The 25,000-nt window shown below is 45.8% G+C and overlaps 2 protein-coding genes across 5 annotated transcripts in view; both read right to left on the bottom strand.

Annotated features, from left to right (window-relative positions):
- Positions 1-13,696, bottom strand: part of foxo3b (forkhead box O3b) — a 30,634-nt gene extending 16,938 nt beyond the window's left edge. The window contains exons 1-2 of one of the 4 annotated variants that reach the window (XM_027015517.3): positions 13,558-13,696; positions 11,643-12,331 (exon numbers count right to left, since the gene is read on the bottom strand). In XM_027015517.3, coding sequence (XP_026871318.2) covers positions 11,643-12,203 — 561 coding nt within the window. In that variant the 5' untranslated portion in view covers positions 12,204-12,331; positions 13,558-13,696. Of the gene's footprint in view, positions 1-11,642; positions 13,337-13,557 lie in introns of those variants that run through there. The other 3 variants (XM_081695606.1, XM_027015516.3, XM_081695605.1) reach the window with 3 other exon arrangements.
- Positions 13,697-16,206: 2,510 nt separating this feature from the next.
- Positions 16,207-25,000, bottom strand: part of afg1lb (AFG1 like ATPase b) — a gene marked incomplete at its 5' end in the record, with an annotated part of 18,857 nt that continues 10,063 nt past the window's right edge. Inside the window, 6 exon segments of the mRNA XM_081706089.1 lie at positions 16,207-16,702; positions 17,067-17,180; positions 17,393-17,533; positions 20,167-20,250; positions 20,512-20,617; positions 21,127-21,209. Coding sequence (XP_081562215.1) covers positions 16,574-16,702; positions 17,067-17,180; positions 17,393-17,533; positions 20,167-20,250; positions 20,512-20,617; positions 21,127-21,209 — 657 coding nt within the window.

Raw genomic sequence — 25,000 nt, 5'->3', positions numbered from 1 at the left:
ACGCAGCTTTCAACATGTCAGCTTGGGCAGTGTGAACTGGGGAAAAACCTGCAATTGCTTGTGTTTGATCAAGTAAGTGTTTTCCATAATACACACTGCCACACATTCAGTTCCTGTCTTACAAGTCCTCTATTAATGCTTGCACAGTAGATACTCCCTCTAGTAATTTTGTCCAGTCAAACCCAGCTACACTAGGTGTATACTATTACATATATGCACCCAAGGTATTCCCAGAACAATAGCTGAGTCACTGTGGTTTTAAACAACCAGTGGAAAAAGGAAATGTGTTTATATTCGACCTCCAGACAGATAGGAGTGGTGGTTAGATCACGAGACGCCAGTGATCTAGCAGAAGGCTGTGTGTTTGCTCTTCTGTCCCTTTTAGCCCACTGTCTGGGAGACATCGAAACTGACTTGTTGGTGCACCCTGCTTCTCTCTCTCCCTCTCTCTCGCTCTCTCTCCCTCTCTGTCTCTCTCTCTCTCTCGCTCTCTTTCACTCTTGTTCTTTTTGCACATTTACAGGTGTGACCTTAAGTCTTTTAAGTACAGCACACAATGGTTTAAGAGGATATTTGTGGCTTGCGTTGGTGCCTGTGAAACCTCACTGACCCATGTCACCACAGGTTTTGCATCTTTCCTGCTTTTATGCTTCAAAGAGGAATCCATTTCTATCTTAGATATGGCAATCCGGTTGTCCGTATTAGTCATGGGTTATATCCATATTAGTCATTAGCAACAGGGTTACGGACTGTTGAGGTCTGTGGACATACTGTAAAGCAGTATGTGTGTGGGAGGCATGAAATCTGGCTGAAGAATCTGCGCATACTTAGACTGCCCTCGCTGAATAATTCATCAGCAGAGCACTATGTGGCTTTGTGCGAGTGCATAGTTGTGCACGCATGTTTGCTTTTAGAGGTTGCTCACTGTAAAGTACAGAGACGACGGAGCTCGTCAGAGAGTGTTTAGTCTGGCCGTCTGGCATTCGGTCTAGACAACTGTTTGGGGATGGGAGTTAGAACAACTGGGCTTTGCGCCGAGATACAAGCAGGTTGGAAGATGTTTCGGATTGTTCAGCTGATTGCGTTGGGAAGTTCCCTGCGGCTATGGCATCTACTGCACTGGACATTTTCAGTTCTGAGCTATGTGGCAGCTGGCTGGTGTCTGAGCAGGTGGGCCATGTTTAGGGCACAGACCCTCAGAGAGGATTTTACTGCTCCACTGGACCCCACCCATCCCATTCTTGTCTCATATTAAATCACTTCTCTTCCAAACGCTCGCTGCAAGCAGTGATACTCCAATTACTTTAGAAAGACCAGAGAGAGAGAGAGCGAGAGGTTGGGGCCAAGGTAGCAGCCAACATGCCATGGGGCCCTGCTGTATTTCTGTGCACTAGTTGGAAAGCAAGTTGGTCTGACCTGTCACCATGGTAACTGGTCGTTGTTCTGCAAGTATCCCCCTTCTTGGCAACAAGACACTCTCAGCATCACTGACAAAGTCAGACTGCTTAATTGACTACTATGTTGAAGTTACTGCGTGGGACTTTCTGCATAAAAAGATAGCTGCGAAAGCTGTGTGAATTATGCTGTAAGTCACTGTTGGGTGATTAAAGGCTGGTGGTGTTGTTTTATTGCTATCTGAGTTACAGCTGGGCTCTCACAGTTAGCGCTCCCTCTCCTTTGGTTCTCTCCTTCTCTCCCTCCCCCGCCCCTTCAGTACTCTTCTCTCACTCTGAAGGAGAAGGCTGGAGGGCTGCCAGAGTACACGGTCTCACACACACACACACACACACACACACAGCAGCCCCACTGCACAGTGACCTACATACACTTCCACTGCGCTGATTGAGTGCCCCACTGAGTGTTCGGGCCAATCAGACATGTGGGAGGAGTGCTGCCTAGCCAATAGCATTGGCTGCCCTCAGCACAGGTTTCCCTCGTCTCCGTACAGTTTTGCAGTTATCAGGCAGAAAGAAACTGAAAGAGAGAGTCTGAAAGGGAGCAAAACATAGCAAGAAGGTGAAAGGCTGGCATAGTAACAGATAAAAAGACAGAAAGACAGAGAGTTTCACTGAGCCCAGGCGATAGAACTAAAGCAGGACAGGGTGATGCTAATGCAGGCCACTAATGACTAGGCCGCTCACTTGGAGAAGATTAATACGGAGACCTGCGCCTGCTCCCCTGCCAATCACACCCATACGCTCACACTGTCCTCCACAGCACATCACCTTCTCCTCCTTCCAGCTGGACTTTCTAATTATAGCAGTAACACCACATAGCAATGTGAATTACGTAACACGACTGGGTTCACTACCCCCTCCCAGAGTTCTGCGGTTTCCACACATCACTTCTGCGGCGCACTGGTGAGATCAACTGAATCGCAAATCTTCTTGAACAGTGAACCTTGTTTGTCGTGCTCCAAGATACACTCATATTTAGAAGGAATGAATATTAGGTTAATGAAAAACCTCTTATATAAACAATGTAGTCCATGAAGTAAGGTCATTGGGAGGTTAAATGACAGATCGCAACAGTCTGATGACCTCAACAACCCATCTGAGTAGTGAATGAAAGAGATCTTTCTGATAAAAGGTGCTTTTCTTCCCGGTTCTACCTTTGCTCTCTGCATCTGCTGAAGTTACACTGAACCTCCACTGAACCTCTCACTCACTCTCCTTCTCACCCCCGCTGGGAGTGTTCTTCTCAGGTTATGTGTAGCAGGTGTGATGGTGTGGTAGGTGCCATGAAATGTAGCTGATGATCCTCTGATGTGTGGACACACACACACACACACACACACACACTCACACACATACACGTGCACACACACACACACACACACACACACACACACACACACACACACACACACACACAGCACACACAGCACACACACACACACTGCACTCATATGACCAGGCACATGACTAAGCCAAGTTTACATCCCTAATCCTAATAGATCAGCACCATAACATTCACACACTCTTGAAAATCTGTTGTACAGGGCAGCACACAGAGCTTATGATACCCCCAACCCCTTCCTGAACACACATGCTCACAATACCTCAGGACTGAAGCCACAGAAGCAAACAGAATCATCTGCCATACCCTAGACATGCTCCGCAACATGCTTTAGTTTATAGACATGTTCTAAAAGCGAAGAAGAGCAAAAGGTCTCTTCTAACACATCACAGCTACTGGTCTTAACGATCAGTCTGAAGTGGCGGTATTCTGGACAGCCTGCGCGGCGGCTGTGGCAATTTGAGCACTCGTGAAAAAAGCTCGGGCCCCTCTGCACAGCTGCAGGAAGAGCGAGGGAGGGGAGAGAGGGAGAGAGGGAGAGAGGGAGCAGGAAAATGAAACAAAGGCAGAGGAGGCGGGAAGAAGGCACACTAACCCATATTTACGGAGAGAGGGAGAGAGGGAGAGAGGGGGGGTTATATAAAGCATAGATGTTTGCTGCACAAGGCTGTGCGAGTGCAAGGACACAGAAATACTGTACATATGGTACAGTACATGTCAGTGAAGCCAAGTGCAGTTTTGTATGCACTCTGCATGCACACACAAGGACACACACACACATACACACACACAAAAGCACAGAGTAAATTCATCAGGCTAAAAGCTCTCTCAGGCAAGCAGAGATGACACCACCAGAAAGATAATCATCCAGTCATGTGTGTACAGTTGGAAACACAACGCCTGCTTGACATGAATTCGAGATCATTTAATGAGGTCCTGACATGAAAATGAACAGCTGTTGAGCTACATTTAAATATAGTAATCACAATAGTTGAGAGATTCTTGGAATATCCACACAGATTCTCTGAGCTGTCCCCCATGTTGGGATTTCTATCCAATGTCCTGGTGGGTCACTGTGTCATTATCCAAGCCCTGAGACACTGTTATCGCATCCCTTAGAACCCTCCACAGCAGAGTGTACACTTAACCAACAACCCTCTGAGTGCACTCATGCATGCTGTCCTTAAAGCACGCCCAGCTGACAGGGGTGTGGCCATAAATCCCTATGTGACCATAGCCCGGCCCTGCTGGGCAGGGTTGTCAGAGTGGTCGCTCTTATCACATTCCTTCTCTCATCACTGAGCAGGCATCTAACAGAGATCAGGAGCTAGCGCCTGGTTCCACAGTGAGCTCCACACTGCTCTGTGCTGCTCTACACTATAAAACAGTCTTTGCCCAGGCAAAATGAGTGGTGCCATCACAACAGCCTCAGGAAAAAAAAATATGGGCATATCACAATGTCACACCATTCTACCTGAACCATGCTCTTTTAACTGTTTTAATGGGCTCTGCTGCTTCAGACTGTATGTTTGTAGAAGGGGTGTGTGTGTGTGAAATTGCACAGAATGTACCCTTCCTTTTCATAATGTGTAAGAAAAAGTATAAGAGTTAAAGTGTGACCTCTCACTGTGGGAGAGCAAGAGAGAGAGAGAGAGAGAGAGAGAAAGAAAATGTGGCAGAAGACACCACTGTGACATGCAAACACACATACTGAACTTGCAGACACAAAATATCACGGTGAGCAAACTCGCTGATAAACTTTTGGTTCAAAAGACAACTGTGCTGACAGAGAATAAATTCATTAGAATGTTTGCCAAAACAACAAACACACAGGAACAACACGTCTAAGAAGCAGGGCACTAGCAGACTGCACGGGCCTGCGTACACCCTCTGTGTGCGTTTTAAAGAGCACATGCGCTTGCATGGGGGAGACGACAAATCTGCTGTACCCTGCGATGCCGTGCGCTCTGCAAATGGGATTTAAGAGTGTGAGAATCCATGTTGGTGAATGCATTGATACTGAGCTTATTTGTTTATTTGGAGGCCTTGTGCGTTAGAAAAGACCTCTTATTATAGCTGTTTTAATGCAGAGTATGCTGCGTTAGCGTGTCTGTGTGTGTGTGCATACCCGCTGATCTCTTTTGGTGAGCAGGAAATTGAAGCTTTACTGTAAGACCAGGCTGACATTGCTTGTCCTCATGCACGCACGCTTGCACGTGCCACATTTTCAAACCTGTGTAGGCTTGTGAAACCTCTGCATGTGAACCCATGCACTCATAATTTGCTTGTATGCATTCATTGCATGTCCATGATAAGGGCCTACTTGTGGCTTATGAAGCTTCAGTCTGTTCATAGAGAACATAAAGAGATGCCAAGAAGCCTGGCTTTACGGACCGACAGTGCGTGAGCTGATTTAAAAAGTGTCGAAACCATCAGTCTGACTGTTGTACAGCTGGACAGTTGCAGACAGGCTGGAAACAGAAAGAGGAAGAGTGATAACGGTCTGGGCAGGCATGCCTTCAACATGCCATGCCGTCTGGAGCGATTTCACGCCCTCATAAATGCTCCAGTGCACATCCAATGAGATCAAATTGTGTGTGTAGAAGATGAGACCTCACCAAGTAAAACCATCCAATTAGACTTTGTAGTCAGAATGGGACGCCCACCTCAAATGTGTGTTACACGCTGGTGCCCGTGAGGATGTGGAAAGGGCGTCTGAGCCCAGCTGATACTGCCTGCAGCTGGCCTCCCGTGACCGCCCTGTTACCACACCGACCCTCAGGGTCACTGCAAAGACAGGTGTGCAATCAATGAAAGTGGAGAGAAAGGTGATAAAAGGACCCCGACAGCACGCAGGGGTGCTGGCCTTAACAAACATGTTAGCCACACGCCAGAACGCGACCCCCATTCGCAATCTCTGGGGCTCAGACCCAACCCCCACCCCCTGGCCCCTCACCCAGCGTTTCTTGCAGTGAGCGTGCCACAAGCTAAGAGAGCACTGGGTGTGTGCCATGAGCAGATGCTGTGACATCAGCTCCAAGGTACATCTGCATTATCGGAGAGACAGCAATAAAGTAATAAGGAAGCGAGGGAAACAAAGATGATATAAGTCTGGTCGATATAAGTCTGCGTGATGCAGTTCAACCTTCACCTCACACCCATTGCTCACATGTGAACTGTGATTTAGACAATAATTTAGACAATAATTCCTCTTGCAGTCTTACTGTAAATCCTCACAAGTACACGAGAGCACAACACACACACACGGGGGGGGGGGGGGGGGGCGGTTGTAATGAAACTTTAACTGTTCAGCAGGGCCCCTTTAGAGTTATTCTTGTCTTTGCCAGAGTGTCTGGCCCTTTTTGCGTGTTGGTGGGATGAATTAAGACCTGAGGTCTGGACAGCTCTAGTGGGGAAGGTTGAGGGAGGACGTTCAGACTCAGACAGCACCACTTATCTACAGAGCAGCAAAGGTCAGACCTGCCCAAATCTAAAGGGGACTTGAGTGACTTCTTCTCCCTGTGAGGTTTTCCTGGACGTTGCGAGGTAGACATGTGTACATTGCGACTTTGACTAACACATTTCATGCTTACGCACAATCTCTGCAAACAAAATTACATTTGTTTAGTCAAGGAGTGGCGTCTGGCCACAGAAGCCTGGCTCCTGAAAAAGGAAGTGGACACTGATATCACAGACAGCCAACAACCAGGCAATGTCTTAATAAACACTCATATGAAGGAAAAAAATACTCATATGAAATATGCCAAAGGTTCAAACCAGTATAAACCAAAGCTGGGAAAACAACACAAATACCATCAATCTTCCAGCCATGGACTCCATTTCCCCATTGTTCTCGCTGTCCAGCTCCGCTGAGCTCAGCTCTTCTCCAGGAGGTCACACTAGATCTTTATCCTGCACAAGGGGCTGATTTAAGATACGAGCCACACCTGTGCCCAGTCCAGGCGGGGCAGAGTTTGTGACTGTCTGATGAACCTTTTTCATTAGTCTATTATCCATATTCAGGATCATTAATTCCCCTAACCCAGAGGTTGGGGGGTCCTTGGGGAAATCCATCCAGACTAAGATTTTGTTGTAGCCTAAAGGCTGAAAAGCACCTGACTTATGTGTTGGAAACTGGAGCAGAGTAAAGATGTGGATGGGGTATTTCTACACACTGGCCCCAGATCTGCCCTAGGGTTACATTTGGTGGATTTGGGCTTTGTGAGTCTTTTATGTCGCTTCCCTTAAGACAGGGTTGTAATACCTAGTGTCTGTTCATATAGTTGCTTTTATTTTAATAGTTGTTTTAACATTATTTTAATGAAGTCGAGGTCTGTTTCTATGCTGAGAAAAGAGACCTTAGGGTTGAACTTGGGAGGCAACAATTTAAAACTCCCATAATCTTGCACTAATCCAGGGTAATCGACCTAATCTTGATGATAATCGAAAGTGAACACACACACTTCCCCACACAATCACCTCGATAAACCATTTGCGTCATGGCAACCAGGTCAGTAATTGCTCACTCTGCAGCAACTGATGCGTTAATGTTCGCCGGGAAGATGAGTTCGAGTCAGGGATGTCGTTTTTCAACAGAGAGCTCTGTCGCCTTCCATCACCGTCATCTCTGTGTGGTCAGGAGCCCCTGAAACCGAATGCCAGCTTTATTGTATCCAATTAATTTTTAATTAAAAAAACAATTTAGCTGCCCCTGGTCAGCGCCGGCACTGTGGCACTTGGGTATAATTGGCAAAGACAAGTCAGGAGGCAAATAAATTAAACATTGAAAAGCCTTGGGTTAGGAGCGTGGGGCAACTACCCAACTACCCCCGTCCTCCAGAGGAGACGGGGATGAGGGATCCCTGCAGAGGCAGGGCTAGAGATTAAATGGAGGTTTAAGGTTGAAGGTTGGAGTCCGAAAGTCTTAACATGTCTTTAATACACCGATGGAATTTCTAAGACTCCCTGATCTGTGTGCCTTTAAATAATCATGTCGTGATCACAAGTTCCTGAAAAGCCTGTCTGCAGGTTTGTTCGGGTGTGTTTGTTTCTCTTACTACTGCTTCTGTGCCATATATATTTATCAGAGTGTATGGGCGGATGGGTAAATTGTTTTTGTTTCTTTTTTTTGGGGGGGGGGGGGGGGGCGCGACTGTGACACTCGTCAGACTACGTTCACTGCGGATGCCGCCAACGAGCTTCAGGCTCTACGCCAACGCACATGACACCAGTGACCGTCCCGCAGATCTCCCACTGACTTCCTCCACCCAGACCTCCCGCTCGCTCGCATTTTCTCTCCCTCGTCTCCCTCACACACACATGCTTTTGTGGTCACAGTACCAGTCGGTGAGGCGCCCCAAACCACCTCACCCTCTTGTGACCTTACACGACACACAAGCAGCCATGGCAACCATCCACCAATCACATGACAGCACGAAAGAACGCATTATTCACACCATCACTATGACCAGGCTGAGAGAATCAGGCTGCGAGATATGGAAGTAGAGAGAACATCCCAAAGACCTATTCACACACGCACGCGCACACACACGCACGCACGCACGCACACACACACACACACACACACACACACACACACACACACACACACACACACACACACACACACACATTCACTTTTTCAGTCCTCAAGAGAAAACAGTCATTTAAACTTAATTAGAGCAGTCTCTGCCTCATGTAAGCACATTTATTTTGGTATTGTATTGTTCCTTTTGCATCTGTGAGTACGCATGTGTTCAAGCATACATCGTTCACATGTGCCACTTGGTGTAACATTTTTACCCAATGAGGTAGAGGCCATAAATTCAAGCGCACACCCATAAGGCAATGACAGGATTACAAGAAAAGCTTTAAATAGCCCAGTGGCTGATCCTGCCTCTTTCCAGTGCTGTCTTGCAAGTGTCCTCTGCCCTCTTCCCAATAGGAGTTGACCGCTTTCACTGACCTCAGCACAGTAGCCAAGAGCACAAAAGGGGAACACATGGTCCTTTTGATGGAGTGGGTCACGAACTTATGTGAGCTTGTTTGATTCAGCATGAAACACAAAGTGGTGCTGGTTGAGGTCTGTTGATTGGTTGAACCAAGCTTAGCCAGACTAGATATAAACACAACTGAGATACCCCAAACAACTCTGTGTGGTTAGGGGCTAGGAACGATTTAGGTTAGATGGTGTGTGTGTGTGGGGGGGGGGGGGGGGGGGTATGTGTGAGTGTGCTTGACCCTTAAAAATTAATAAAAGCACCCGAACTACTACTTAAAGCAGTGAATAATTGAAGGCCTGACTTTGAGCAGGGTTTAGAGCAGATAATGTGGCACTGAAACGATTATCCGTATATTGTGTAAAGGGGTGATTAATCAGTAAAATATCTCTCACCTATTCCACCCCTCCAGGAAAACTCAATCCGTTTGAGGAAGTTATCTTACTTTAATTTCTCTCTCTCTCTCTCTCTCTCTTTCTCTCTCTCTCTCTCCCTCTCTCTCTCTCTCTCTCTCTCTCTCTTTCACACATTGTACACAACACACTATCAAGAGTGTGAATTTGGCATGCCACGTTGCATGCCTTCCTCTGTGGCATGCCCCCCCTTGTGTCCATTACAGTATACAATAGCAGTGGACACTAGCGGGGTTAAGAGCTTCGCAGCGTCACCTGCTCTGACCGCTGTACCCCTCCCCCTACTCTCCAACTGCACTGCATCCCACTAGAACAAAGGAAAGTGCTTCATGACATCAGGACACTCTCATTAACTGGACAGGAACCACTCGCCACTGCAAGACTTGTGACATTTCATCTATCTTTGGCCACCGTGTATGTCGTCTCTTGTATCAACACGGGAAGAACGAGTGATCTATGTCTCTCATTTTCTTTTGTGTCTCTCCTTCAGTGCAATTCAATCTTCAAGACCAGAGCACAAAAACCTCCATTGATTCACAGTTTAATATGGACCTGTCCAGAGGTATCACATGACTGCTGTCAGTGCTGATTGCTATCCCACTAATTTAAAGTATCTTACCCACCCAAATTCATGAACATAAGTATACACATTATAAGACAAACCTCAAACCCAGTCCATCCCCAACACACTCTCTCTCCTTGGCTTTTATTTCTTCAGCCTTAATTGGACATGTTGGCACAGTGCCAGTTCTTCCGTAACGTCTCGAGGAAGGAACATGTTCTGGAACATGTGGTATCATTGTCCTTCACTCAGGCGTTTTCACACTGGGCCACAACCACAACAATGTGGTGTTACACACGAGGTGGCTCAGATACCTTTTTCTGTGGACCGAGGCGCAAACTGTAAAGCAATGGAGGACGTACAAGGAGGAATGGGTTTCTGCTCCCTAATGTGGGCTCAACACACAGAAGGCAAGCTCTAATGTCCTCCATTTTCAGTTCAGATGTTGGCAGCACATACGCTATGTAGGCATGTGGTAGCATCCAGGCTTCTCCTGCACTTATCAATCAGGGCCTTGTATCCCAAAAGCACTGAAGTGTTAAGATCATCTTAAATAAGAGAGAGAGAGAGAGAGAGAGAGAGAGAGAGAGAGAGAGAGAGAGAGAGAGAGAGAGAGAGAGAGAGAGAGAGAGAGAGAGGCAGCGTTCAGTGTGGTACTCGCTCCACTCAAAATTCCATACTGAAACTGAGGTGCAGGTCCATGTTTGTTTGCATATAGGTTTATCTTATGTGTGGTCGCTACATTTACATTTACTTTTAAGGCATTTATGGTTGCTAGGTTTCTTTGCATGCTCTCCATGCATCAGCTGTAAGTGGGCTGGAATGTGTGTCATGTTTTGAATCGCTGAAGTAACACGCGCGTGCATCAGGTTCACTGGAACATGGCCAGGCAGGGGTTTTTTTTTGCACATCAGCCACGTTACATAAACGGAATCGTACACTATTATGCGCATGCGCTCTGTTGCAGACACGCTCTCACAAGGTGTCGCTTAGACAAGTAAATTTATTAGAGATTTTCAGGTACATCCAGCCGTTTGCATGACATAGGCTTCAGATTGCGCCCGGTGACGCTGGCGCGCTGAGCTCAATGATTCCTGCAGTGAAATAATCGCTGCTGTCGGCAAGGCAGCAATAATTTCGTATTCATGACCGTTTAAAGTCTAAAGCCTTCTGCAAAGCTGCGTCTTCACCTTGGTGGCCTACCCCCGCGAACGCACAATCACACGCACACAAAACGTTCAATTATTTTTTGTCTCGACGTGAGAGACCACGACATCCCGCCTGAAGGTATTATTGCACACGGAGTGTTAACCAGTACCTCCACTGATTTGCCATACAACCCAGCACAATTCAAAACCTGAAGTCAACAGACTTGAGTTCACCCTGTCTAATCTTACGTAAGATACGTGCGTGCTAAGATTAGCAACGATGCGTAGCCCATACAGTCTACAACCTATTGAGTATGGAATTTGGATCACTGTAAAAGCACAATTTCTAAACTCGCTTCGTGATTGGTGTACGAAAGGTGTCAATAACAGTTCTCCATACACTAACTGTTAAATACACTGCGACGACCCAATTTACCATAACCTAGGTTTAATTTATTTTCAACCGCAAATGTTTTTATTTTGTTTACTTATGATCTAATTTGGACCGCCACTGGCTTGATAAATCTAACTTTTGGCTCCATAAATCTAACTTCTCTACGCGCTCTCTGTGCGACAGCGCGCCTGTCCCGAACAGCTGCCACAGACCAGAACATGTGTTCTTTGTTTTTGTTTTGGTGCGTGGATCGCGGTGTGCGCACCACTTTCTGGTACCGAATTTCTAACACTGGGTTAATATGTACATACGGAAACATGTACCCACCTTCCAACCAGCGGAGCTGTTGCTGTCTCCTTTGTCTTTGAAGTATGGCACACTTCTGACCATCCAGTCATAAATCTGAGAGAGGGTTAGTCTCTTGTCGGGTGCGCTCTCTATAGCTTTGGTGATTAGGTCTGCATATGAAAGATTGCCCCATGCGTTTCGGCGAGAGGATGACTTGCGCGGGGTTTGCTGTTGGCTGCCCTGACTGCTCACCCCGGCGTTTGGCTTAGCAGCGATCTGGGACTGTGAAGAAAGCGGGGAACCCGCAGCTTCCGGACCTCCACTGGAGTGCACTCCGTTAACCAGCGGACCGGCGCTGCCGCTGTCGCCCCGAGCTCCAGCGTCGTTTGGATTGATGGCCATTGCGCTGTCGTCCTCGTCATATTCCTCCTCGGGGATAACGCCCGCGTCGCTGGCTTCAGGCTTTGCCGAGCTGGACTCAGGTAATGGCCAAGTACAAGATCGCGGTCGTTTCTGAGGCTCGAAGTCCGGATCTATGGCGACGTCCAGAGAGGACAGACGCTCTGGGGATGTGGTCTCCGCCATTGAAATATCCAACATATATCGCTCCACGCAACTCTCTATTCAAGTTAGACAGGTACGCTGTCAAAGTCCCGTTCCATGAATGCGTCTTCACGATCAGTATAACCTGGTGTTCAGCGCAGATCCCAGTACTGACTTGTACAGTCCTGTATTTTTGAAAAAAATATACATGCCTATTGAAAGTTTTTAATTAAAAAGCTGGTAATCATCATACACAACATTAAAATATATATATTATTTTAACAACTGGCTAAATTAAAGCAGCTACTTAGCTTTTGGTACAACTGTGCTCTTTTAAAAAGGGTTTTGTGATTAAATGAAGGAACGGGAACACACCATTCACCGAGACCCGTTCAGATCCCACAACCTTCCCCCACGCAGAGCGGTTTGCGTTGCTGTGTCGCACTCAAAATCAATCCAAGCACTGATGTAATGCAACTATATATCTCCAGCGCACCTCGCCAATAGCCACAGAGAAAGCGTATCAGCGTCACGAAAACGTCCCATTCGATGGGCAAGTCGCGATACAACCACATTAGGACCAAAGACACAGGAGATTCAATTCGTAAACCCAATTTCGTATGCTATACTGGTTTTAAAAGACGCAGTCTTGTCAGATGAAAGGAATGAAACGAGCCAGAATGTTGCTGCTCTCGTGCAGCCGTTTGCCTCCCAACGGCAACACGTTTGCCGTTTTCCTTTTCACTCTTAAGTTGATTGACCAGCAAGAAAGAAGCAAAGCTATGCTGACGGTGTCTACCCAAAAACACGAACGTGCGTTCGAAGCGCAGTCCCTTTGCGGGAAAAACAACGATCCGAATGGTGAGGTCCTTCTCTGCACGCCTTGTCTCAAACAGAGCTGCTAAATCCTATGCAGTCCCGATCCTCCTTCAGCATTCGGCGAGCTCTACTTCAACTTACAATGGTTTGACCGGAGAGAAAGGAGACGTAAGACCAACGCCGTCAGAGCTGCCGCTCCGCATGGGATCGCCTTTTAAAGGGCCACAGCACCAATGTACAGTACCCAGTCAGACAAGGGCATGTTCAGACACGCCAGGCGAGCTGCTATCGCTAGATTAGATTGCCGAATATAGTTCAGGCTAGCCACATGTTATACTTTTAAATGCTCATTTATGTTATGTCGGAGATACACCACGAACAGAAACAGATGTCTTCTAGGTTAAATTTAATAATAACGAATTTGTGCCATATTTCACTTGAACCAGAATCTTTTGACTAACAAGCTAATAATAAATGGACGGCTATTAATTTCCCAGGCTATTGTAATTTTTTTTTTTTGTGTGTGTCATTCTCTCCTTTTAAAAACACATTACGCAATGTGTCATTAAGTAGCCCTACAATGCCACTGTACCTTAAGATGAAGTTCTCCACATTGGCCCTTTAATCCCGCGCGAAGTTTCCTCCAGCTCTTGAACGCGGATGACGCACCCCCTTCTGCTAGCGCGAGAGCGTTTTTAATATATGACGTCATTCCGTTCATAACTGAAGATTTTCCGTGCCGCCTCCTCTCCGTCCCTCCCTCCGCCTCAACCCACCTACCCACTAGAGCACGGTCTTTGTCCTCGTGGTGTGCAGGGCTGCGCGGAGGAACGCGCGCGCCCGCTCCACCTGTGCGCGTCGCGATTCGTCGTAATCGGTGATCGGTACGCGCGCCGAGACTCGCCGCGGACCGTCGAGGCTTATTTGACGGACAGCTAATCGTACCTGGGTGCAGTTCAGTTTTGTGGGAGAGCGATGCAGATACTATATACAGGGAAACATGCTTTTCAGGATGTCATTCACCAGCTTCCACCCCCCGCCGGTGACCACAAACCAGATACTGCTCTGAGAGTAATGAGATACGCCGCACACGAGTGGCTTTGTGGCACCGTGATTCTGTAATTTGGTCCATTGCAGCCGAAGATGTAACCTTGCGGTGTTGTACCATCACAGTACGCTTCTGAATGAAACATTCTTATTCCAGTTGGCAGTATCATTTAAGACAAACCTTTCCCCCGGTCCACTTCTCTTTTACTGCCTCCTTTGTTATAAGGGAGGCCTGCTTAAAGGAGCTGGGCGAGACGGCGGCAGTGGGAGGCTGCAAGGAGTTGATCGGAGTTTTCGTACGTTTAGATGACGCTACTGCAACAACGAAATGAGCCAAGATTCTGCATCACACGTTTCGGCGTCATCCATCAGCCATGTTTCTTTTTCTTATTTCATTTTATTGTCCCTTTTCGTTATCATCTCTACGAAGTAGAGCACGGAGGTCGTAAGCACTGGACTCGAGTTTCTAAGACAGCAGAAACCGAATTAGCATCTTATTTGCAAGATTTGACTCTAGAAGCTGTCGATGACTGGACAAAACTAAACATTCACAACAGCACATTCTGCATACGCACAGTGCTTGCATATGGATTGCTGTATCTACATGCTAGTACACTGTAATAAGCAAAACCACCACTTTATGGCCATTTTAATGATCCATGTGAACTGGGTTGAGGCACATTAGTTTGATTTATAGACGATACAGGATGCTCCTCTTCCCCTCATCTCCCTTTAAGGCGGTGACGTTCCCTTTGCCAGCATGTCATAACGTCACCCACAAACAAAAACACTAAACACATGGTCACGTGCAGCCTACATAATAGTCTTTTGCTGCCATCTGATGGCCTATAGGCGAAACAACCAAACAGAGGCAATGGGCGGATTACGGCGCGGTAAACGTGGTGTTTAGAAACAATGGCCTTTAAAATTATTTTCTGTAATCTGAGTGCAACCGAGAATATATATATATATATATATATTTTCTGATATACTAGAAAACTGAAGGAAACTATTAGGTGTACTGCCTCCCCTGGCAAAACAAAACTCTAGGTGCAAGAAGCAATGGCCTGCAACATGGCATCTGTAAGTTTAGACTGTTATTGCTCAAACAACAGTGGAATAGGATATACATTTATTGCTTTATGGTGAGTTATTACGAAGACAGCTCCCATCGCATCTAAATGAAATAGCTACATACCTTAAAACAGATGTAAACAAAATGTCTAGAACAGCTCGGCTCCAAGGCTAAAGTTAGCTTTGTTGTTTATTGAGCTAAATTTAACTTAATCTCAAGGCTCCTTAAAGAAATAAATGTTAGTAAGGAGCAGTTAAAATTATGAGTGCATGTGAACTGGTCCTCTGCTTATCGCCCAATGCTAGTTCTGGTACAATTGTTTAGGCGAATTACGTATTTGCTTTGAACCTGAACATAAATGCATTATGGGATATAATACATCATACTGTTGAAGTGAATAACAATATATTTATGGTATAGAAAGATGGACTGACGTAATGTGTCATATTTCTCTCTTTTAACAGTAAAATCTTACAAGAACGCCGCCTCTTTATAAAAAGAAAAATCATTATGTTCCATGTAAATATGAGAAGACGCTCTACTGGTTACCAGTAGGCCTACATAAAACATATCCGAATTTAATTCAAATACACAACATGGCTCAAAAAGTATATTATTCAAATAAATATTGCCTTAAATATTAGTTTTACATCCAGCATTTTCCTTACCTACCTTCTTCGAAATCACCATTAGAGGGCGCTATGTACCTTCTATTTTTCTTTTGTCTGTCGGTAAACATGTAGTATTCTATATAGTTTGACATTCTTAGTCACGAACCACATCACACATACAAATACATACGCAGTTACAGCCTGGTCGGCATGATTATTACGATATTTTCGAAAAAACTGAAACAAAGAAATATTATTAAATTCAGTGGTATCGTTGTGTCCTCTGCACTTTTCATGTCATGTGCTGTTGAGTATTCATGCTACATGTGCACGCTTTAACTGTGACTGAGTGACCACACGTTCGGGAATTAAGCAGAATCGTTTTTTGGGGGGAAAGGAAGTGGGTAAAATTTATAGAAGTGTCGGTTTCTGGCGTGATCTATTCACATTATACACAAATCATAAACCAGTCTCGGGCAGTTCTTTATTATAAACAAATGCAGTTTAATACCGTTTTGTGCTGTTTACTTTAGAAGTTTTGATCATTACATAACGCTGGAAGTATACTCTTGTTGCTGAAAGCGATGCAACAGGCGTCGATGTCTCGCTTTTATATTATTGGAATGCTCTGACTTTATTTAATATTGCACCTTTATCCTAAAAATGTGTAACTGTAATCCCGCAGTGTTTCCAGGCTTTTTTTGTTCTTTCTTTCAAAATATGGGCCTACACGCCACCACACATGAAACGTGTGTGTGTGTGTGCGTGCGTGCGTGTATATGTGTGTGTGTGTATATGTGTGTGTGTGTGTGTGTGTGTGCGAGTGTGCGTGTGTATGTGTGTGTATATGTGTGTGTGTGTGTGTGTGTATGTGTTCATGTTTGACGTCGCTCTCCCTGAACCCAGCAGTGCTCTGTCTGCATCTCCGTTAGTCGGGACAGCGCCCTTTGTAAGGCGAACCTTTCCTCCTCGGATGTGGACAATGTTAGCCTCTTCCCTGCCTCCTAAACACTGGCACACAGAGTAATATAGACAGAGCAGCAGAACACCATCACTCCACACAGAGACAGCAAGGCACGTAGAGTAAATCAAATTATTAAATGACTCTTGAATTGCTTCAGTACTGATTAATCATCACTAAACATCACTGCTCCTGACTAGCATTTGTTACTTACTGCAACCATCTTTCTGTTGCCAGAAAGCTCTGTACAATAATATAATGAAGGTCTAGCATATAGTCTCGTAACAGACTTTTACCTGGCTATAATCTGACCTTTTTTCTTTACTTATCTAAATAGCCTATTTCTACTGACATGGGTATATGTTGAAACAGTTAGATTTAGTTTGCATTGTGGCAAAAGTACTCACACTGGACAGGCCAAGCGCATCGAGCATCAGGCGGTCCCGCTCCTCATTCCCTGAGAGAGGGCCCCAGTCGAACAGAAGGTGCAGAGGGGTCTCTGCCAACACTACCACCCTCACCTGCAAGGGTAAGATAGAGAGATTCTGAGTCAGGAAAGACTGCACAGGTGGGCAAGAGTGGATGAACAGGTAGCTTAGGATGCAACAGCACCACTTGCCATGATGGCAGGCTACATGTATGACACCACTATGGCTTTTGGTTTACAGTGTCACAATGTACACTGAACTCTGTCGCTCATTGTGCTCCAAGGGGCAGTATGCATATGCTTGACCTTTTGGTCACAGAAGATGGCAATAAGTGTAATGAGGCGCCTGGCTTGGTCCCTCGGTCCAACTTTCAACCATGGCACATTGCGGATGATGACCGTGTCAAAATGACGTGCCAGCTGAGGATAATCGCTTGCGCCTGAGGTCTGAGGCGCGCACGTGCACACGCAAGCGCTGAATGCTTCAACTTAATTTTAACAATCCATTGTTAAATGATTTTGACTCTATGCTCGTCATCATTGGCAGGAGAGTCTAAAAGGAGTGATATACATGTCTCTTAGATCTCCCTCTCCACCATGAAAGACACGTGTGTGGAGAATGGAGCACGTTTGTGTAGCATGTGAAGTGTATGTCTAGTCTAATGTTTCCCACATCGCCTGTTTACTTTTTCGGCCATGTCCCTCTTTCTCCTCTTTTGCTCTCCCCTCAAGTTTCTTCCGCCTTTTCTCTCGTACCTTTCCCGTCATTTTCTGAGATAGCACAAGTGTGCCCACGTTGTAACCGAGCAGGAAGGCACATTAAAACGTGCTGACATTGTCCCGACTGCATTAGTCTGGCCATGAAGATAAAGAAAGTTGAGGACTCTTCACATACGTTTTCGCACCACACACACACACACACACACACAGACAGACAGACAGACACACACACACACACACACACACACACACACACACACACACACACACAAATACACACACACACACGCTCAGAGTGGATGGAAGTGAACAGCACTCTCTAAAGCCTGAAGGACACTGAGATTCGGCTCCATTAGAGAACGCCTTGCTGATTCTCTCTCCCCTTTCTGAACAAAGAAGTATGACATGCAACAGTGCAACTGGTAATATACATCCAAGGCTGATGTGAGAATTTCTCTCTCTCTCTCCCTCTCAGGTGCACGTGCCCACCTATCTTGTTTAGGTGTGCTGAAGCCAAGGCCATGGTGATAAGCAGACCAGACAATGGAAGAGAGAGAAGTCCGTTCAGCGGTTTGAAATCTCAGGTGAGAACGTAACAGTCTTCACGCCGCAATTCCCTCTCCAGAGCTGTGTTGACGTGCCCCACCGCAATGAGACCAAGCAAGAGGCCTCATTAAGCTGAGCAGAAAGACCTGCAGATGAGATGAAAGGGACAATTAACAGGCAAACAGTTAAACTCAGCAAAGCCCCGTATGTGATATAAAACGTGTGGTGTGACACAGCAGCCGAGAAAAGGATGACGACCGGTGTGGAAAAACAGAAAAACAGAACCGATTCCAGAGCGTGTCAGGGTTGATGAGAAATGCCAAATAAATGTTTGAACAGATTTAGAACATTTGAAACCTTAGCAGATTCACTGTGTTTGTATTTCATGTATTGCACAAGAGTTGTTTTTCTGTAGAGGAGAAGTGGTAGCCCAGTTGGGCTTTGGTTGATCATCCTCATCTGGTCAGGGTTCCTACGGAGCTTTTAACAACGTTCCCTGATGTGAATGGGGCTGGATTGTTGGACAATAGCAGGGCTTGGGTACAGACTGTTTAAAGGCAGCTTTAGAAATGGCCACATTGCCAAATGGATGTGGAAAATGTCATTTGCTGGCTACTGGTGAGATAGCGACATATTCTGATGCTGCTCCTTGTGCTGTAGTTCCCATACAGAGGTTTGTTTTTATAGGACAAGTTCATATATACTCCAGATGATATAAACAGTAATTGTTCAGTCTTTAAAAAAGCATGCAGTATTCTGCAGACCATGCAGACTCAGCCAATGCTAATCAATAAAATGTGCCTTTGAAATTCTTCTGTATGCTTTTACTGCCTTATTGAATCCTAGATCCACAGACTGCTTTCTTTAGTGCTGCCCTTACTGTGAAAAGAGCTTTCAATCTAACATTTTTGGGGTTGTATGCTCTTTTGATATAACTGTAAAAATTGCAGACATTAGAAGACATTAAGGTCATCCGTGCTATATCATACAGGCCACGTGTAGTCTGGCATTCTCGGCAGGTCACATCCACATTGGCAGTCATTACCAGCATGTTGTTGACTTATTAGTTATATATAAACAAAAAACCTGCATATGTAGACAGTTCCAGTTCACCTAATACATGGATGTACTGCTTATGCGGTGACAGCAAATAGTGACACACTAAATTTTAGAGGGATAAAACAAGATTTCTTCTTTTTTTTGTTTTGTTTAGAACATTAGAATAACTTTGGAATGCAGACAATACAGTTCACATGTGTTGCGTCGCATGTGTTGCCATTTGTTTTCTTGTATACTTAAACAAAACATTCAGCTAATTTAATGTTGGAAGAGGCTGGCCATACGCAGAGAGGACAAAGCAACTGCGTCCAAAATGGACCAGCCGCCTGTGGAGGATACAGCTGTGTCATATGGTGTGAAAAGTCTTAGTATATACCTACAGAGCATGTGACCGCTATGATTTTAAAGCGTTGAAAGTGGTTTGACTATTACACTGGCTACTCCTCCGAACTTTTGCATGTCATCAGCAAAGCCAAATGGGCCAGACTCCTGAAAAAGGAAACAGAGCCAAACAGGGAAACTGGATTTCTTTTGTTTCGTGTACAGCCCTACCTTCAAGACTTTTAAAGATGGATGCAGTTTGGAAGACTTTGGAAAAAATTAGGAGAACTGGTCCAAAAAACATTCTCAGATCTTTTTTTTTGTCTTTTTTTCCTCTTGTGGCGATGTTTGTGGCTTCAGGTTCTGAGGGTAGGACAGTAAAAGGCAAATGTTGAGTTGCACAGTGTTTAATAGAAAACTGGTTTGCAACTCACGCTCTCACAGAGTTTTTGGAAGGTGCAGTCAGTGATGGTTCCACAAGTCTTGCTTAGGGTCACCTTCCTGCACAAGTCAGCACCCTTGGCCTGGTTAGTATAGAGACACACAGATAGCACATTTAGCATCAGGTACCCTGGCTCTAAGATGGGAGCGTAAAACTGAAGCTAAAAAGAGAGCAAATAGCTTACTTACATTTCACTCAAGCCTCAAAATCACACACACAAACACATGCATGAAAACACATGTGCACACACAGAGTCACACATAAGTGTGCACACACTCACACACATACCCACATATGCAGGCTTACTCTATCAGGCACAGTCAGACAGTTCACATACTCTGCATTCTAGCTAAGGAATATGAACTTGTGTACCATCATTTTGTCTGTAAGCCAACTCATCGAACAGCATATTCACGGCAACCTCTGCTCCAGGTTCGCTCAATCTGCAGAAAGCAGGAGTGAAAAGGGGGATAAAATAGAAATGACCCAGGTCTGAAGTCCACAGATCAAACAGTGGTGCAGGGTTGTTTTTAGCTTCTCAGGGGCTCTCAATAGCACAGGATGTTGGGCTCAAAACAAACATGAGTGTGAATAGATGCCAGCACCAACTGGGTACCTACCAACAAACATGCGCACACACACACACACACACACACACACACACACACACACACACACACACACACACACACACACACACACACACGCATACATACATGCATAAACATGCACACACACACACACACACACTAGCATCCACTGAATGTTGAAAAGCACAGGTTTGTAATGAGTCAGAAAATATTTCTTCTTCCACTTACTTCTTACAATACACACTGCAAAGAGAGTATTTTTAGATATTTCCCCAGCCTTTATTTAGTAACTGTTTGGAAGTAACACACACAAAGTCATAGTGAGGGACAGAGAGAGATACAGCTAGTCAGAGGACTCTTACATGTAAAATAACTTTCCTGCAGGTTCCATTTCCCACTGGCGGAAGTCTATTCCAGTGTCCAGACTGACTGTTTGGCAGTGTTCCTATGCACCAAATCCAAACATATGCTTAAACACTTAAATAGAAGAACAGAGGGTGTTATTCAAAGTTCATAGGTATGTACTGCCTAACTTCTATTAGAGCATCTTTAGGGCGAGGCCTCCAACTGCAAAGCTCTGTCACAGATTACCTAAAGACAAGGGATTACCTGGTCTTTTAGAGAGCCCCACTGCTCACTCCACAGAAGTTTACCTACAAAAAACCCGCAGTATGTTAGGCATGATTTGCTAAACATTATAGGTTCTTCAAAAGCTTCTGTATTTCTAGATTCTAAACCCTGGCCTGCGGGATTTACATAGATTCCTGACTGGAGCAATCTGATTCACTTGGATAAAATGAAATCCAACTCAACACCACCTGTAACACCACTATTTCAGAGTGTGCTAAAAGACTCTTAATAAGCATAGTGACTACTTTCACAGGTTTCAAATCGCAACTGAGTACACTCCTTCCAGTTTAGAGCTTCTAAAGAATGGTGAAGAAGGAATTTCAACACTATATCCAGAGAGTCTCCTGGTTTGGTAGGCACTCAAACATGAGAGTATATCGGCTCTGAGAAACACTTAGACTGAACAGAATGCCAGAGACATGAGATGACCAAAAAAAGAAAGAAAAACCCCCAGCTCTGATGAAAAGAACGGGTGATTATTTTTAACAGGAGTAATAATATGTGGCATTACTCGAAGAGGCCTTTGCCTGAATCAGTCCTTCAATGACAGCTCTAGCGAATTATGAAATCAGTGAATTTTACGCCACCCTCCTCCTTGAACCGGGGATAATTAGCAATCACCACATGGAGCGAGAGGAATGATATATTCTTATCCCCCCCCCCCCCCCCCACATGGAGCGAGAGGAATGATATATTCTTATCCCCCCCCCCCCCCCCACATCTCCCTGCGCTCTTCTGCCATTCTCCAGCGCTGTCAACTTTTCTCTCCCGAGCTCAGAGTTCCGCGCCCGAGCCGATTGGTTGAATCGGGCGTAATGACAGCCTGACAAACTGCAAGCGGCACGACACAAAAGGGAGAGTGTCGCTTCATCAGCCCGGCGCGACCTCCTCGACGAGTCGCCCAGTAAACAGACGCCATGGTGACGGCGGAACGCCAAATCAGGTTGTCCCTCTCTTTTTCTCCTGTCTCGCCAACCAACCCCCCCCCCCCACCCAAGTGTGCATTGACAGCTGGTGGGTTGTCTCGACGTCCCTCAGAAAGGGGAGGTTCAGTGGCGACTGGGAGCAAGGAGTAAATGGAAGAGCTAAGAAACAATCAGAGTGCAGTTATATATAATCAGCTGGAGATGTGTCCTCTTGTGGATCATTGCATGATTATGGACTCTGATGGGTTCATTAGGGACCTATAACTCCTCAGAGAGCTTCATCTTCAACCCTTCATGGGCACCCTTCCCCACAAGACACACACACACACACATACGTGCACACACACACACACACACACACACGCACAAACACACGCACAAACACACGCACAAACACACACACATTTTTATAATACCAGACCTATTTTAAGATTCACATCCCACTAAAGTGGTAGTTTTGCATGACGTCATGACCTTAATAGTCACTACTATCGACCATCAAGCATAACTTGGTTCTTCACGTGACTAATAAGAAACACATGCAGGCAGCGCATTAGCCAAGCAGAAAAAGCAAGTCAAGCTGAACACATGTAGCTCCTGTTCAAGCCAATATACTGCATGTCCAAGCCCTTTCTGAACAACAGCTTAGAGTTGCAATGAAAGGGGATAGGGATGGAGTGTGTGTGTGTGTGTCTCTCTCTCTCTCTCTCTCTCTCTCTCTCTCTCTCTCTCTCTCTGTCTGTCTTTCTCTCTCTGTCTGTCTCTCTCTCTCTCTGTCTCTCTCTCTCAAAAAAAAAAAAAAAAGTTGCCTTTCAGTTTTTCAAAGCGAGCTTTGCCATTGAGACGGAACAAAAGCCAAAGATAGCCGGCGACAGGGCCCTGATGAGCTCCACTACCTCATTACGGACAGCCCAAAACATTTGGTGCTTTTTTTTTTCTCCTCCCTTTTTCCCTTCTTTCCTCCTCCTTTGCAGGGCTAGAGAATTGACTGAGCTACGCTCAAAGAACGCAGGGGTGGGAAGACTAAAAAAGAGAAGAGGGGTGGAGGAGGGTGGAGGAGGGTGGAGGAGGGTGGGGGGGGGGCTGTTGTCCATTCATCTGTGTGTGTCTTACAGCCACTGTGGAAAGAGGAAAGAGAAAGGGGGAGGACCGGAGGGAGGACAGAGGGAGAATGAGAGACAGCTTAAAACAGTGCCTTTATGCTTTTGAGTCCAGGACGACTCCTCTTACATCAAAGTGTTTTCACCACTGTGGTGTGTGATTTCTTGTGCTGGGTGTGTGTGTGTGTGTGTGTGTGTGTGTGTGTGTGTGTATTGGGTGAGCCTATTCAGAGATTAAGTGACTTAGTGAGCATGTGTGTGTGATGGGAGTGAGATTTGAGATGTGAACACACTAATTACTCCTAATTATTGATTCCCTTTACATGTAGCAGGCTTTGCTGACCACTCAGAACGTTCTCACAACATGCATAGAACGTTCTCACAGCCTAACACTGCCCTGACTACAGCTACAACCTGTAGAATGTCTGCACTACCTGGACCACCCCAGGATTTCTCACACACGCGCACACACACACACACACACACACACACACACACACACACACACACACACACGCACACACACACGCGCACGCACACACACGCACGCACACACACGCACGCACGCACACGCACACGCACGCACGCACACACACAGACACACGCACACAGACACACACGCATGCATGCACGCAGATGCTCACGTGTGGCGTGCACACGCGCACACACACACACACACACACACACACACACACACACACACACACACACACACACACAAGGCCATCATTCTGCCTGAAGCATTGGGGCAAGCTAGCAGAGACCAGCAGAGGGAGTGATGGGTTCTTGGTAACAGAAGGATGAGCAGCTTCAGTATTATAGAGACATTATGATGCGTAACAGAGAAACAATGATTCTCTCTTTCTCTGTTGCTCTCTCTCTCGCTCTCTCTGTTTCTCTCTCTGTCGTTCTCTGACTTGAATGCTTTATTGGATTAGATTCTGCTCTCAACAGAAAACTGTGCTAATTAGCTGTCATTTCTTGCATCAGAAAAAGCGAGGGGAAACAGAAGACTCGCTGTCTCCGTGTTAACTTCCAGAACAGCAATAAAACTCACTGAGTTCCTCCAAACACCCTCAGCTTTTGCATGTAGCCTCATACATTCTGTTTCCAAGCAACAAAAAAAGGTACAAAAGAGAATGAAAACAAATGAATTGGGAAAAGAATCACTGTTGGCTAACCAAAGGCCAAAGGGACAATGACAGTTTTTCATCATCAGCTCCTCTCTACAACACACTCTAGCATCATACCTGTGACTCTGTCCAGACGAGACCTTCACCATGTACACACACACACACACACACACAGACACGCACAATCACATGGTGCACACACACACACACACACACACACACACGCACACAGACACAGACACGCGCACACACACACACACACACACACACACACACACACAGACACGCACAATCACATGGTGCACACACACGCACACACACACACACACACACACACACACACGCACACACACACAGACACACACACACAGACACAGACACGCACACACACACACACACACACAGACACGCACACGCACACATTCACACTCTATTTTTCACACACAC

This window comes from Electrophorus electricus, chromosome 2, assembly GCF_041902795.1.
Source record: "Electrophorus electricus isolate QZ-2024a chromosome 2, ASM4190279v1, whole genome shotgun sequence".
Classification (NCBI taxonomy): Eukaryota; Metazoa; Chordata; class Actinopteri; order Gymnotiformes; family Gymnotidae; genus Electrophorus; species Electrophorus electricus.
The sequence above is the reverse complement of the archived record's forward strand: the minus strand, read 5'-3'. Positions and strand labels throughout refer to the sequence as shown.